We start from the raw sequence: 16,191 nt of genomic DNA on the forward strand, positions 1-16,191 counted from the left end.
TTTTTCATCATTTAAGTTAAGAAAATTTTGAGCCAACCACTGCTTAATATCAGCAATACAGTCAAATAAAGAACATTGTGCACTGTTACTGTTTGGCTTCACTGGCAGATAGATTTGCAGGTCGTCTGCATAACAGTGAAAGGAAAGTAAGTAAGTAAAGAAAGTAAAGGAAGGAGAGTTGTACTGTGGGTTTCTTCTACCATCATGACCCAGGTGTACTACTATGTGTTTCCAGGCTACGACAGCGACGTGGCCAGAGAGAAGGTGGTGGACTACGTCACCAAGATCTACTCGGCCAACATCAGGAACATGTCAGGAACCAAACCTCACCTGCAGCACAAAGAGCTTCCTGTGGAGGAGAGGTACATCACCTATCAGTATTATAACTTTGATCTATTTATTTACTTATTTAATCTCCTTAGATTGGGCTGGACTACCTGGGATGTTGTAGGGTGGCTGTGGGGATTTGTATGTGTAAATCAACAAGTATTATGTTTTATATAAGTGTCTTTCTGTACCTTGCTCTCAATAAAAAGTTAGTTGAATAAAAGGAAACAGTAGCAGCTGGTTGTGAATAGGGATGTGCACGGTTACCCGAGTACTCGAGTACCTGAGTAGGTAATCTTCTATCCGGTTATGAATTTATTACCCGGTTAACCTAGGATTAAAGAAACATCACGTTAGAGCAACAGTCTAGTGTTGGATCAAACTACATCATCAGGCCGTGGTTCGGCTTTTTGTCGTGTTAAACAGTTTCAGATCGAGCAGCAACGTGATTTTCTGCTGTGTAAAAGTGTTTTTGGATCGAGCCTCGGACTTTCAAACCTTTTACAATAATCTGTGGTGGTTCCCTCGGCGACGACAGGTGTCATCAAGTCTGTTAGAAAATCTGCTGCTTTCAGTTTACAAACATTGTGAAACCTTCCCAGTTATTTCCTGAGACGATGCGAGGCCGAGAGGAGCGAAGGCACCGACATGTAGTGTGAACTAGAGCACTGGAAAAGAGAGTAGCGACACCACCATAGACTCCCGTGGTCACTTTATTCTCCCCCTAGTGGCAGGATGTGGGTGTTGCAAATCCGCCCAAGAAACCCATTCACTCCAATGTATGTGTGTTGCCAACTTGCTTGTAAATTGATGAAAACTGCTGTGTTTTTGCTTTTAGGTGCCTTGGTCATATTAAGTTATGCTTATAATTTATTTATTTCAAAATTTAAATTGTAACATTAATGTGAACAACTGTTTTTTTTTATAAACATAGATATAACACACAAAATAAAAGATGACAACACTTAAAAACCATAACAAAATGTGACAAAATCAAACCCAAAACGTATTATGTGAAGTTTTTCCTCCAATTTTGACTAAAAAAAAGATAATTAATAAAAACACACGGAGCTGTTTACAGTACTACCGGTCACACAGCGGACAAACACAGAAGGGGACGAGCGAACGCTTTACCGTTGCTAAGCAACCACCAGCTGTCAAAATAAATAACATAAAAAACCTTGCATGGAAATAAAATAAAAGCCAGCAGCACAATAACTTGCTTGACCAAACAAACAAACTAAAGAAAACACAGGCTTAAGTGGCGAACAGTTAGCTAACACAGTTGAATTTAGCACGCAAACTTACAGTATGACCCTTTAGTGGACTTATCTTTATCATTTAAAACAGCAAGCATTCGTGACACAACAATTAATGGCCACTATATGTTAATATTTATCTGTAAAAGGGTCCACGATGATGCTATTAACGTGGGTGATCTATAAATGTTCTTAAATTATTGAAAATACCACACTGCTCATTCACCAACACTTGCAAAACCCATATCCACCACCAGGGGGCGTTTCCACTTGACCAATGCGTGTCGCTACTCTCTTTTCCAGTGCTCTAGTGTGGACTAATAAATAAGCACTGAAAATGATTTTAAAAAACAGTTTTCTCCTCCGAGGCCGCGGCATAAAGATGCACATCTGCCCCGTATGAGCATCTTCAACTCCATCTTTACTCTGATTATCCAGCTGATGTTTAGTCTGACGACGCTGTGTGTCAGTGATGTGACTGTCTGACGGACAGAGAGCATTTATGCCCCGGCTGCTCTCTGTCCGTCAGACATGACCTCATTTTATGTTTTATTACAGTATTCGGTTACCCGGGTAACACCAGGTTAGGATACTCATCCCTAGTTGTGACCTCCTCTGGTCCTCAGGCCTCCGGTGAGCCGAGCTGCTCCGCTGCCCGACAAGCTGCTGAGGAACAACGTCACCAAGAAGAAGAAGGTGGTGGAGGTCAGTGTCCCAGCTCCGTCAGCGTCCGTCAGCGTCCGTCAGCGTCCACGGCGCCGGTCGCCTGTCTTCACCCTGTCTCTGACATCAACACCGATTCAGTGGTCAACAGAGGATTCATTTATTGAGGAGAATCAGTTCCTTCGGGGTCTCCAATTCTATTTTATGTACTGTGTACTCTTCATACATTGATGAGAGCCTCCTCACTTTCTCTTTCATCTGCTGGTTCAACAGTCTGGCAGTGAAGGACAGGAACTGGTTAAATAACATTGTGAAAGTCTGCTCGAAAATGACTGGCACCCAACTGACTGACCTGAACTCCCTCTGGGAAAGACGGCTCTCACAAAAGGCAGCATGCATCATTAATAATCAGAATCATGTTCTGGCCTGTGAGTTCATCTTGATGCCGTCATGGCGACGCTACATGCAGCCTCTCAGGAAGACCAATCACTATTCAAGGTCTTTTGTGTCTTCTGCCATTAGTTTGTTGAATGCTCAGCTGGCCTGAAGCTGTAGTTGTTAGTACTGTTGTTGTTGACATTGGGTCTCATTCATGAAACGTGAGTAAATCTGTGTGTAGATTTGCACATAAAAGCTCACGTTACTAAAACTCTACTCCGGATTCATGAACGGTGCGGGAAACTCAGATTTGATCGTAAACACGTGTGTAACTTCATGAATGCCAACCCATCGTAAACTAACACCACGCCCCCGGTGATCAGCAATCAGCATAGATCTCCATACATGAATAGCCATATAAGGAGATCCTGACCACCATATTAGGAGGTAGGTGCATCCTGCTCACCTGCGGCCATGACGCAAACGAGGAAAGAGGGAGAGAGAGAAAAAAAGAGAGAGATCACGGATCGAAGTCATTTTGGGTGAAGTGGAGTCCAGAAAAAATATTTAATTCTCTTCTGTTAGTAGTGATGGTGTGACTGGGACAGGTCAAAGGCGTGGAGGGAAGTAACAGATTTAGTGAATTAAGTATCTTTGGTTTATTAAAGAACCGTTTAAGAAGTAAAGCCAGAATAGTTCGATATGAAACACGAAAAAAAAAAAAAACTGAAACTGAAAAAACTCCAGAGCTACAGCAGCGACGGGAGGAGGAGGCTCTTCACAGCCTCAGCTGTAGAGGAGCATGGTTGTATCAACACATGAAGTTATATAGGCAGGTTATATTGTTACAGATGCACCAGCCGTCCGTCACAGCTCCATCCAAACCGGTGCCGACTGCGCTGCTGCGCAGAGTGAAGTGTGCGTCCACCGAGCGCGTATGCAACACAAAAAAGTTTTTTCCAGTTTTATATCAGATTATTATCATCATTAGATGGAGCCTTGACGTGTTTGTGCGTGTCCGATCCCTAAAACGTCTCTCTCTCCAAATATTTCTAAATTACGTGTTTCAAAGGCGTCGACTTATTTTGAACATGAGAGTAATACGGATTAAAATTGTAATTTTCAACAGTGACAAGCAGTATTTATTTGCATTCCTACATTTACACAAGCGCTACACACAGTCCGGAGCAGGTGTAGATTTTGTGAGTAGCTACGAAAAAATCAGCACTACTAAAAGATTGATGAATGCGGAAATCCACGTAAGTTTGCGCTGCTCAGGGTTTACACACAAATCCGTGCTGCTCACGTTTCATGAATGAGACCCAATGTGTTTTTACGTATATTACCCTCTCATGTATTTATTATATTTTTGTACTTTATCTTACCTGATCTCAATTTTGCACTGTCCTTGCACTTTCCTCCTCAACTGTATGTACCGGTATGCTTGTGTATGTGATTGTGGTGTGGCGGTCAGTTGTAGAAACAGAATTGCCCGATGGGATAAATAAAGTAAACTCAACTCAACAACTCTGTGTTTCAGGAGCTGCTGCTGGACCACGTCTTCGGCTACAGAGGCTTCGACTGTCGCAACAACCTGCATTACCTCAACGACGGCGCCGACATCATCTTCCACACCGCTGCTGCCGTGGTGATCCAGAACCTGTCGGCCGGTCGGTGGCCAAAGTCTTATAATTAAACAATATATTGTTCCCCCTCAGAGTGGTAGAATGAGCAGAGACCACTGTTAGCTTAGCATTAGCCTTTAGCCAGTTAGAGTGGTAGAATGAGCACAGACCACTGTTAGCTTAGCATTAGCCTTTAGCCCCTTAGAGTGGTAGAATGAGCATAGACCACTGTTAGCTTAGCATTAGCCTTTAGCCAGTTAGAGTGGTAGAATGAGCACAGACCACTGTTAGCTTAGCATTAGCCTTTAGCCCCTTAGAGTGGTAGAATGAGCAGAGACCACTGTTAGCTTAGCATTAGCCTTTAGCCAGTTAGAGTGGTAGAATGAGCAGAGACCACTGTTAGCTTAGCATTAGCCTTTAGCCAGTTAGAGTGGTAGAATGAGCACAGACCACTGTTAGCTTAGCATTAGCCTTTAGCCAGTTAGAGTGGTAGAATGAGCACAGACCACTGTTAGCTTAGCATTAGCCTTTAGCCAGTTAGAGTGGTAGAATGAGCACAGACCACTGATAGCTTAGCATTAGCCTTTAGCCAGTTAGAGTGGTAGAATGAGCACAGACCACTGTTAGCTTAGCATTAGCCTTTAGCCAGTTAGAGTGGTAGAATGAGCACAGACCACTGTTAGCTTAGCATTAGCCTTTAGCCAGTTAGAGTGGTAGAATGAGCACAGACCACTGTTAGCTTAGCATTAGCCTTTAGCCAGTTAGAGTGGTAGAATGAGCACAGACCACTGTTAGCTTAGCATTAGCCTTTAGCCAGTTAGAGTGGTAGAATGAGCAGAGACCACTGTTAGCTTAGCATTAGCCTTTAGCCAGTTAGAGTGGTAGAATGAGCAGAGACCACTGTTAGCTTAGCATTAGCCTTTAGCCAGTTAGAGTGGTAGAATGAGCAGAGACCACTGTTAGCTTAGCATTAGCCTTTAGCCAGTTAGAGTGGTAGAATGAGCAGAGACCACTGTTAGCTTAGCATTAGCCTTTAGCCAGTTAGAGTGGTAGAATGAGCAGAGACCACTGTTAGCTTAGCATTAGCCTTTAGCCAGTTAGAGTGGTAGAATGAGCAGAGACCACTGTTAGCTTAGCATTAGCCTTTAGCCAGTTAGAGTGGTAGAATGAGCAGAGACCACTGTTAGCTTAGCATTAGCCTTTAGCCAGTTAGAGTGGTAGAATGAGCAGAGACCACTGTTAGCTTAGCATTAGCCTTTAGCCAGTTAGAGTGGTAGAATGAGCAGAGACCACTGTTAGCCTAGCATTAGCCTTTAGCCAGTTAGAGTGGTAGAATGAGCAGAGACCACTGTTAGCTTAGCATTAGCCTTTAGCCAGTTAGAGTGGTAGAATGAGCAGAGACCACTGTTAGCTTAGCATTAGCCTTTAGCCAGTTAGAGTGGTAGAATGAGCATAGACCACTGTTAGCTTAGCATTAGCCTTTAGCCAGTTAGAGTGGTAGAATGAGCAGAGACCACTGTTAGCTTAGCATTAGCCTTTAGCCAGTTAGAGTGGTAGAATGAGCAGAGACCACTGTTAGCTTAGCATTAGCCTTTAGCCAGTTAGAGTGGTAGAATGAGCACAGACCACTGTTAGCTTAGCATTAGCCTTTAGCCAGTTAGAGTGGTAGAATGAGCAGAGACCACTGTTAGCTTAGCATTAGCCTTTAGCCAGTTAGAGTGGTAGAATGAGCAGAGACCACTGTTAGCTTAGCATTAGCCTTTAGCCAGTTAGAGTGGTAGAATGAGCAGAGACCACTGTTAGCTTAGCATTAGCCTTTAGCCAGTTAGAGTGGTAGAATGAGCAGAGACCACTGTTAGCTTAGCATTAGCCTTTAGCCAGTTAGAGTGGTAGAATGAGCAGAGACCACTGTTAGCTTAGCATTAGCCTTTAGCCAGTTAGAGTGGTAGAATGAGCAGAGACCACTGTTAGCTTAGCATTAGCCTTTAGCCAGTTAGAGTGGTAGAATGAGCAGAGACCACCTGGAGGACTGGAGGGATATATTGCTTTTATAAAACGGTTACCAATAATGACAATATGAAAGAGGACATGTAGTTTTCTGTTCCAGCTGTCCAGACGTTAGCTCCAAGTAGCTCTGTCACTGCTCAGTCCCCTCTACCATTGTTAACCCTCTGGAGGTCAAAGTTCACCTTCAACATGTCAGTTACACTACTTTACTACATTTTTTAACATCCTAAAAACATCAACTGTCTGTTGCTACGGACTGCAACAGTCCGTTGTCATGGATACATGACAACAACTTCCATTCATACCAGTCATACATGCCTGAGGCGGAGTGATAGCCTACGCTGGGATAAGGCTTTAGAATAGTAGCCGTGGTAACTGCTCATTATACCACGGTTAACAGCCAATCAGATCGCCGGATTTCACCTTTACGTTTTATAATCTCTGGACAAACAACTTTTAGACCAGACCTAGTAGGCCTAGTACCCAATCATAACACAGGATGCATGAAACTGACACAGAATTTAAACGAATCTGCATCCAGTGGAAATGGCCCTTTACTTTGCTACACCGCTGCCTGGCCATGTGCATTTGTTTACAAAGAAGCCGTCCAAAAAAAAATAAATAGATGGAGCGGTGGATAAATACGATGTTACGACGTGTAGCCTATATTTGTGTAGTCATAAACAAAAGAATGCAGATTACGGAGTGTGTTTGTTAGCTTGTTTTTAGACACTTTTTACTTCTTTCAAGCAGATTTTCACTTGGAATAAGTAGAAAAATCTGACAGTGGACAAGTTTTTCTTTCTTATTACAAACACAAAAAACTTTCTTTCACTGGCAGATTTTTCTACTTATTTCAAGTGAAAATCTGCTTGAAAGAAGTAAAAAGTGTCTAAAAACAAGTTAAATTTTAGGTGATGAGTCTTATTTAAAGTGGAAAGAGATTAGTTTTGACTAGAAATGAGACATTTTGACAAGAAATAAGACAAATATTCTTGGGAAGATTTTGAGTTTTTGCAGTGCACTGATGTTGCAAGGTTGGTTTTCAGACGCCAGGTGAAGACAGAGAGCCTCCGTTGTCACTCGTAACAAGTTACAAGTCATGTAGTTAACAATCACAATCACTCCAGAGCTTTGTAATTAAGGTGAAAATGTAGCAGAGCCACGGGAAAATCCAGCTTAGCTCCGTGTGTTTTGTCCTGACAGGAACTCAGAGCTTCTACCTGGAGCACACCGACGACATCCTCTGTCTGACGGTCAACCAGCACCCCAAGTACCAGAACATCATCGCCACAGGACAGATCGGTGAGTCGCCTCGTCCTCATCTTCATCAGCTACAAACACACAGACTCCTCAGACAAAAACACAGGATTCACATGTGCAATGTTTTTACACATGTGAACAATCACATGTGAAGTTCATGTGGTTTTTCTGTAAGGGTACAGAGTAGACCCCACTGGACAAAATGTTGAAGCAAACACCAGAAATAAACAAATATTTGTTCTGAGACTGAAGAATGTTACTTTTTTTGTCAATGAACGTTCAATTTAGGGCCGATGGCGTGAATTTTTTTGGAAATATTGTAGAGAAATTTATGGAAAAAGTGGTACGATTTAAAAAAAAAAAAAAAAAAAACGGTAAAAAATCTCCCCAAAAAAGTATATAAAAAAAAAATTCTAGAAAAAAGTTGTAAGATTTCTAAAACAAAATAAATAAATAAATAAAATAAAAAGTTAAAAATTTCTAGAAAAAAGTGGTAAAATTTCTCTTTTTTTATTTTAGAAGAAACTGGTAAAAAAAAAAATTAAGTTTTTTAAAAATTTGAATTTCTGAAAAAAAAGGTAAAAAAAAATAAATAAATAATAGAAGTGGTAAATAAAAATTCTCAAAAAAAAGTAGAAAAAAGTAGTAAGATTTCTATAACAAAGAAAATAAATCAATAAAATAAAAAGTTACAATTTTCTAGAAAAAAGTGGTAAAATGTCTCTTTGTTAATTTTAGAATAAACTGGTAAAAAAAAAATAATAATACATTTTTAAGAAATTCTAGAAAAAATGGTCAAATTTATAAAAAAAAGAAAAAAAAAGTAAAAAATGATTAAATAATAAAAGTGGTAAAAAAAAATTCTCAAAAAAAATTCTAGAAAAAAGTGGTAAAATTTCTCTTTGTTAATTTTAGAATACACTGATAAAAAAAATAAAAAAATATATAATTCTAGAAAAAGTGGTAAAATCCCCCCCCCCCCCCCCCAAAAAAAAGGAAAAAAAAAATTCTCATAAAAAGTAAAAAAAATCTAGAAAAAGTAGTAAAATTCCTGAAAACAAAAAAAAGTAAAAAATTAATAAATAATAAAAGTGGTAAAAAAAAATTCTCATAAAAAAGTAACAAAAATCTAAAAAGAGTGGTAAAATTTCCCCCCCAAAAAAGTAAAAAATTAATAAATTATAAAAGTGGTAAAAAAAAAAAAATTCTCATAAAAAAGTAACAAAAATCTAGAAAAAGTGGTAAGATTCCTAAAAAAAAAAAAAAAAAAGGGGGGGAAATTAATTAATAATAAAAGTGGTAAAATTTCTAAAAAAAAATTAAAAAAAAGGGGGGAGTGTGCAGTGTGTGGGCGTGGCCTGAGTCACCTTGTTGTTGTCATGCACGATGCTGCTCTGTCCCATCGCACCTCTGTTCTTCTCCACTGCTTCCTCATTGTCACCGCCACCTCATCACCAGGCGACATCACTGAGCTGCCAGGTAAGAGACTCTGCTCACCTTTCTGCTTCTCACTCAGTCACCCAGTCACTCAGTCACTCACTCATTCACTGACTCATCCACCGTGTGTTAACGTGTCGGTGTTGTTGCTGCTCTGGGTGTAGAGGCCGAGGTGTCTGGTGAGTATCAGCAGCTGGTTCCCGCTCAGGTCTGAGTCTCTTTGTAGCTCCGCCCCCCGACTGACTGACTCCGCCCCCTCAGAGACCGTGTTCACACTGATGTGGATCCTGTCAGTGCCCGATCCGTACCCGGAACACGATCCGTTCCAGCGCTTCTGCGCATGCGCCGTTTTACGGCATTAGCTTCAAAGCTATGCTAACTGATAGCCTAGCAGTAGAGCAGCTAAAAGTCGCCGTAGCGTTGTTAAAACGTCACTTTATTAATTTTAAATATTTTTTCATGCAAGAAAGTCACAGTTTAGAGTCCTAATCTGTGGTCAGTTTATCCAACTGACGTCTGTTTGGAAGTTTGCTCCGGTTTTGGGAGAAGTGCAGAGCTACAGGGAGCAGAGCTGGGAGCATAGCTGGGAGTAGCCACCGGGAGCTAACGTTAGCTCGCTGCTCGGCTCATCTCAGAGGCAGCAGCCGGCCGGCTGAGGTGATCGACCGGTCACCCAGACGTCGTCATGCCGGTGGAGAAAGGAGCAGATTAATTTATGGTCTCATTGATTAGTTTGTGTAAATGAAAAGTGAAGCTTCAGGAGGAGCTGGTCAGAGGAGCAGAAATCACCACATTTACATCAATAAAATGTTTTACAATTAACTGATCGGTCACATTACATTTAATTTAATCAGAAATAGAACAGAGGGGAATTCGTTGCAACGTGCTTGTGTTTTTCCTCATAGAACGTCTCTGTTTTCATCCATATCCGCGGTGTCTGCCGTAAACTAAAAGAAGGGGGGAGTGCGCATGTGCGTGCGCATGCGCAGAAGCGTCCTGGAACGGATCGTGTTCCGGGTACGGATCGGGCACTGACAGATCCTCGTACACATCGAACCGCCGAACAAACAGCGCCGACGTTAGACATTAAAGGATAATTAGCATTTTTTACAATCTGGACCTTATTTCTATCCTAAAATCCGATCATTTCCTCCCCCAGATAACTTTGGTGTCATTCCAAGTGGTTGTGATGAAATGAGCTCCAGCCGAGAGGCGCGTATATCCGTATAATGGAGTCTACAGGGCAGCAGAATGCAGCCTCTAAATAACACATGTGTGTACGTGATTCTGCGTCAGCATTCATACGTCACTCCACCGTGAGAAGTGGGAGGGGCGAGGCTTTTTTTGCTGGTTGCCATGGTGAATCATGTTATCTTTGTTCCATTGATGAGGGCTTTTCATCTCCCCGTAACTCAGGGTCAAGTTACCTAGAGTTGATTGAACCAACTGTTATCACGAGTTTCCTATCTCAGAGTAGATCAACTCAGAGTTCAGGATTAGACTCAGAGTTTGTTGAACCTGCTTTGTGAAACGGACCCCAGGTTGCAGAGAGGAAGCTGAACTTCATCCAGCTGCTCATTTTGTTCTGACAAGTCAGAAACACGCAGAAACGAACCGTAGCATTAGCGGTAGCAACAAGCCGCGCTGCGCGGCGCTCAGAGATGACATCATCCAGGTCAGAGGTCAGTAGGTCAACCTACAGACCCCGGATGTTGATAACAGCTAACCCCGGACTCAGAGGGGAATAGCACTAGCCTATCAGAACTAAATATTGGTGAAATGAAGGAGTTTCTCTGCAGATAATGTGTTATTTAGAGGCTGCATTCTGCTGCCCTGTAGACTCCATTATACGGATATACGCGCCTCTCGGCTGGAGCTCATTTCATCACAACCACTTGGAATGACACCAAAGTTATCTGGGGGAGGAAATGATCGGATTTTAGGATAGAAATAAGGTCCAGGCTGTAAAAAACGGTAATTGTCCTTTAACATATCAGTGACCTCATCACACAACGTTTAACGTTCTGGATGCTGCTGCTTCTGAACCGGTCTGAGTTCCTCCTCATCAGTGTGAACACGGCAGCTCAGAGCAGCATGTTACACCAGCCATGTGGTCTGTGTGTGTCTGTGTGTTGTTCTGGAAGCTTGGACCTGTCGTATCTGTGCTGACCAATCAGAGCATGTGTGTGAGTCGGCATGACGACTGTTGTATTAACCCCTTAACGGCCGCGATCACAGGGAACGCGTGAGAGAAACGAATCACAGTGATAAAAGACAAGGAAGTTGTTCCTGAAGAACATGACAGAAAAAGGTCCAGTCCGGTCTAGTCAGGTCTGGTTTGGTCCGGTCTGGTCCGGTCTGGTCCAGTCTGGTCCAGTCTGGTCTGGTCTGGTCTGGTCCGGTCTGGTCTGGTCTGGTCTGGTCTGGTCCAGTCTGGTCCAGTCTAGTCTGGTTTGGTCCGATCCAGTCCAGTCCAGTCCAATCCAGTCCAGTCTGATCCAGTCTGGTCTTGTCCGATCCAGTCTGGTTTGGTCCGATCCAGTCTGGTCTGGTCCGGTCTGATCCAGTCCGATCCAGTCCAGTCCGGTCTGGTCCGGTCTGATCCAGTCTGGTCTGGTCCAGTCCGGTCCGGTCTGGTGGAGGAGGGAGGTGTCTAGTCCAGAGTTATCCCTAACAACAGAGACATACCCGGTGTGATCACGGCCTGAGGTGTTAATACTGTGAATGTGTGAGTACAGAGTTTAGAAAAGAACAATCACTCACTTGTTCTACTCCATTCACCCCCTCACCCTCACCCTCACCCCACCACCACCATGCACTCCCATCCTTTTGGTTTCTTTGCTTCCATTCCACCTTTAGTTCACAGGTTCTGTTGCTCCTCAGTCGGTCTGTTCCTTCCTTCCCCCCTCCCCCTGGTGTTTGGTTCCTAAACCCTCGGCTGTTTAGTTCCTCAGCTCCTGGTTTTCCTCGGTTCCCTCTCTCCCTTCTAGGTTCTTGATTCCTTCTGATTCCCCAGGTTCCTGTTCCTTCCATCCTCAGTTTGTTTGTCTCTTCTTGACACTGTGGATTTTGGTTCCTTGTTCCCGCTGTTCCACTTGTATCATTAGTTCCACAGTTGCAAGGATGCTCAGGGCCTCGGCTTTTCAACACCTCAGGTCCTCTGTGTCCTAACTCCTTGGTTCCTGGGCTGCGTTAGGACATCAGGTCCCAGGCACCACAGTTCCCAGTGTCCTTAGGACCTTTGGTACTTGATGCCTTGGATCCTTGATGCTGTACGGCCCGGCACCCCTGGGGTTAACACAGTCTGCTGTGGAATCAGTCACTTTAATGACGTAGGTCCTTGGTCCTATGGTTCCTTTGCTTGTTGAAACCTTGGGTCTTTGTTACGATGATCCTTAGCTTCCACAGTTGCAAGGATGACCTTTGGTACTTGATGCCTTGGATCCTTGATGCTGCACCGCCCGGCACCCCTGAGGTTGACACTCAGTATGTTTACATGACACTTGAAAAAAACGAATTATTGCCTTAATGCGACTATAACTGGACAACTGAAGTGCATGTAAACACCTTAGTCCGACTGAAATCGAAGTTGGAGAACTCCGATTAAGACACCCAGATAATGCGATTGGAATTCGGTTTTCTCCGTCATGTATACGCCTTAGTCGGAGTATAACTGGACAATGCATGTGTTCATGCTCCACAACAGTAGAGACGGCACCAAGTGGAGCAGAGAAGCCGCCCGAACCCGGCAAAGTAAAGAAAAAAACCCAACGTCAGCACAGATTCAGTGCATTTCATACAGAGCGACCAGCAAGAGAGTGTTTTATTTTAAAAAGAGAGAGGGAGAGAGAGAGAGAGAGGAAAAAAGGAAGCCCGTATCCTATTCTCAGCGCGAATCCGTCCCAGACTGGCGCGTCTGGTCGGGAACTACAGTTGAGAATTTATTATTAAGCTTACTAAGTTGTTTATATTCAGTTTTTTAGGAGGTGACAGAAACGTCAACAGGACAGGGGGCGTATTAACCCGCTGAAACAACGGGTGACGATGCATGAGGCGGCGGCCCCCGTCAGTTATTCGGTTTTCTCAGTTGCATGTATATTGAGACAAGGACAGAAGTCCGATTAGATGCCAAAATTGAATTTTGAGCATACCTGGATTAAGCTCTGCATGTAAACGTACTGACAGTCTGCTGTGGAATCAGTCACTCTACTGACTTAGGTCCTTGGTCCTGTCGTTCCTTTGCTTGTTGAAACCTTGGGTCTTTGTTACCGTGATCCTTAGCTTCCACAGTTGCAAGGATGCTCAGGGCCTCGGCTGTTCAACACCTCAGGTCCTCTGTGTCCTAACTCCTTGGTTCCTGGGCCGCGTTAGGACATCGGATTCCAAGGCACCACAGTTCCCAGTGTCCTTAGGACCTTTGGTACTTGATGCCTTGGATCCTTGATGCTGTATGGCCCGGCACCCCTGGGGTTGACACAGTCTGCTGTGGAATCAGTCACTGTAATGACTTAGGTCCTTGGTCCTGTCGTTCCTTTGCTTGTTGAAACCTTGGGTCTTTGTTACCGTGATCCTTAGCTTCCTTGGTTCCTGTGCTAACTTAAACCTGACCTTTTGTTGTTCTTCAGCTGTTTAGTTTCTATGACTCTGCCCCCCCCTCCCACAGGTCTCGCCCCGTCCATCCACGTGTGGGACGCCATGACAAAGCAGACACTGTCCATCCTCCGCTGCTCGCATGCAAAAGGCGTCGGCTACGTCAACTTCAGCGCTACGGGGAAGTTGCTGCTGTCTGTGGGAGTGGAGCCTGAACACACCATCACAGTGTGGAGGTGGCAGGAAGGTAGGCCTGGGCGATAAACCGAAAATTTACCGATACCGAAATTTACAACGATAACCGACGTCATTTTGCCCATGTCGGTTTAAAAAAAAGAAAGAAGTTCAAGAAGTTTACAAAGTGACGGTAGATTATTACTGTGCATCTGCTCCGACCCCATTATGAAATATTGGCGGAGATAATTAAGAAGCAGCGGCGGCCACAACTAAATGTAGCGAAAACGTTCAAAAGTTGAAGCGGCTGCGGCTGCTGAGGTAGTCATCTGGTTGAGGAGAAAGAGCAGCTTTTTCCAAAAAGAAATGCTGTAGCCTAATGTGTGCTGTAATAATGTGTGCTTATCAGTTGTTCAATAACTCTTAACAACTTAAAGTACTTTATTTGTATTTTCTTAACATATTTTCAGACAGTGTATAGTTTTAAAATGGCACCTCTGTAAATACAGCAGTTATAGCAATATAACTATATCGTGATATTGATTTTAGGCCATATCGCCCAGCCCTAGGTACCAATGACTGAGGTTAGAGTCACTGATCAAAAGAACACGTTAAAGTTGAACGCTAACCTCTGACCTCTCTGCCAGGCACCAAGGTGACCAGTAAGGGGGGCCACGCTGAGCGAATCTTTGTGGTGGAGTTCAGACCAGACTCTGACACCCAGTTTGTGTCGGTGGGAATCAAACACATCAAGTTCTGGACTCTGGTTGGAGGTTCCCTCGTGTACAAGAAAGGTGTGATCGGCTCGGTGGAGGACGGCCGGATGCAGACCATGCTGTCCGTGGCCTTTGGTGCTGTAAGATAAAGACCGATCCCAAAGCTCTCATTAATAGAACCAATCTCCTTGTTGTTTACAACTACTTCCGGGTAGAAAACCAGCATGAGAACAATAGTGACGGACGAGAGTTTCACTATATTTATCTAATTTTTCATGTCACTATATCACCGTTTAGACTAATCTGATGTTTGTAAAGTCTATAAAACCAATGATTGGACAAACATTACTATTTATGTGTGCACATTTTTGTAATTAGTCATGGTTATCAGAGATTAGCTGCTAACGGTTAGCTACCTGTTTAACTTTAATAACTCAGTGACTTAATAAACGCTCCATGAAAAAATATTTTCTCCAGCGGATATCCTAGTTCCAACATGACTGAGCTAACTGGAGTAGTTTCATGTGGTGTCCCACAACGGGAGGGTTTTAACAGCTGACGTCCTGCTGTTAGCTTAGCTACCGTTAGCTTAGCTACCACCATTAGCTTAGCTACCGTTAGCTGTCCCTGTCAGCTGAGCCACTGATGCTTTCTAGACACTGTGATTCCCCCAAACTGAATAAATACAACACATAGCAACACAAAACACACACACAGAAATAGTAATGTTTCTTCCATCATTTCAGATTTGTCTAAACGGTGATAGGGCGTGAAAAATATGATATATAGCTAAACTCTCGTTCGTTACTATTGATCTCATTCAAATTACGTGCTGGTTTTCTACCAGGAAGTAGAATGTAAACAACAAGGAGATTCGGCCTATATGTGTCCACGTTCCTTGGACTCTGCAGTGACTTGGTTCTCTGTCTCGTCTCCAGAACAACCTGACGTTCACCGGTGCTATAAACGGAGACGTGTACGTGTGGAGGGAGCACTTCCTGGTGCGCGTGGTGGCGAAGGCGCACAGCGGCCCGGTCTTCACCATGTACACCACCCTGAGGGACGGACTCATCGTCACGGGGGGGAAGGAGCGACCGTGAGTAGAGTACCCACAATTCACCAGGCTTCATCTTCATTTGAGCCTCCACCTTGGTAGTTAGTCCATGGGCCAGACCAGATTTCAGTACCACTCAAGGTGGCAAAGGTTACTTATAATTTATGCAAACATCCATGTCTGTAGATGATATTTTGGTATGATAACCCTTCCTGAGTCACAGCTAAATTACAATTATCCCCTGTTGAAGTTAACTTCCCCCTCGGAAAAAATGCATTTTAGACGCTAGTACATATCTTGGTTTAGACTGAAGTTCGGGATATTTGTCAGTGCTTTAAAATGTTGTGTTTGGTATCATTTTAAAGGGGACACTCTAAGCTTTCATTCAAGCCCTCTTGTGAATATGTGTGACACTTACAGTGGTCACCGGAGCTCTTCAAACTTTTAATCACACACATTTTTCCACAATTCCCGCCTAAATCATGTACTTTCCTTTGGTCCTGTGACATCAAGGAATGTCAGAGACACAAAACACCAGCACTAGAATACTCACAGGACTCCAAGGATTCAGAAAATGTACAATATACCAATACTGCTTCATTGTGACGGGTGGTTTTCCAGCCTTATATTAAAAGTGTTGTTTTGCTCTGACAGTTAGACCAAAGCCATTTTAGTGGGGCAGACAAGCAAACTAATTG

General features: G+C 43.4%; 1 protein-coding gene across 2 annotated transcripts in view; it reads left to right on the forward strand.

Moving 5' to 3' along the window:
• Positions 1-16,191, forward strand: part of LOC146992623 (echinoderm microtubule-associated protein-like 6) — a 78,461-nt gene that overhangs the window by 48,954 nt on the left and 13,316 nt on the right. Inside the window, exons 27-34 of one of the 2 annotated variants that reach the window (XM_085787753.1) lie at positions 236-362; positions 2,213-2,291; positions 4,168-4,297; positions 7,466-7,564; positions 8,981-9,001; positions 13,623-13,796; positions 14,371-14,579; positions 15,378-15,535. In XM_085787753.1, coding sequence (XP_085643879.1) covers positions 236-362; positions 2,213-2,291; positions 4,168-4,297; positions 7,466-7,564; positions 8,981-9,001; positions 13,623-13,796; positions 14,371-14,579; positions 15,378-15,535 — 997 coding nt within the window. The remainder of the gene's footprint in view (positions 1-235; positions 363-2,212; positions 2,292-4,167; positions 4,298-7,465; positions 7,565-8,980; positions 9,002-13,622; positions 13,797-14,370; positions 14,580-15,377; positions 15,536-16,191) is intronic. The other variant, XM_085787761.1, reaches the window with a different exon arrangement.

Source organism: Trachurus japonicus, chromosome 1, assembly GCF_045865225.1.
Source record: "Trachurus japonicus isolate A0001 chromosome 1, Traja_1.0".
Classification (NCBI taxonomy): Eukaryota; Metazoa; Chordata; class Actinopteri; order Carangiformes; family Carangidae; genus Trachurus; species Trachurus japonicus.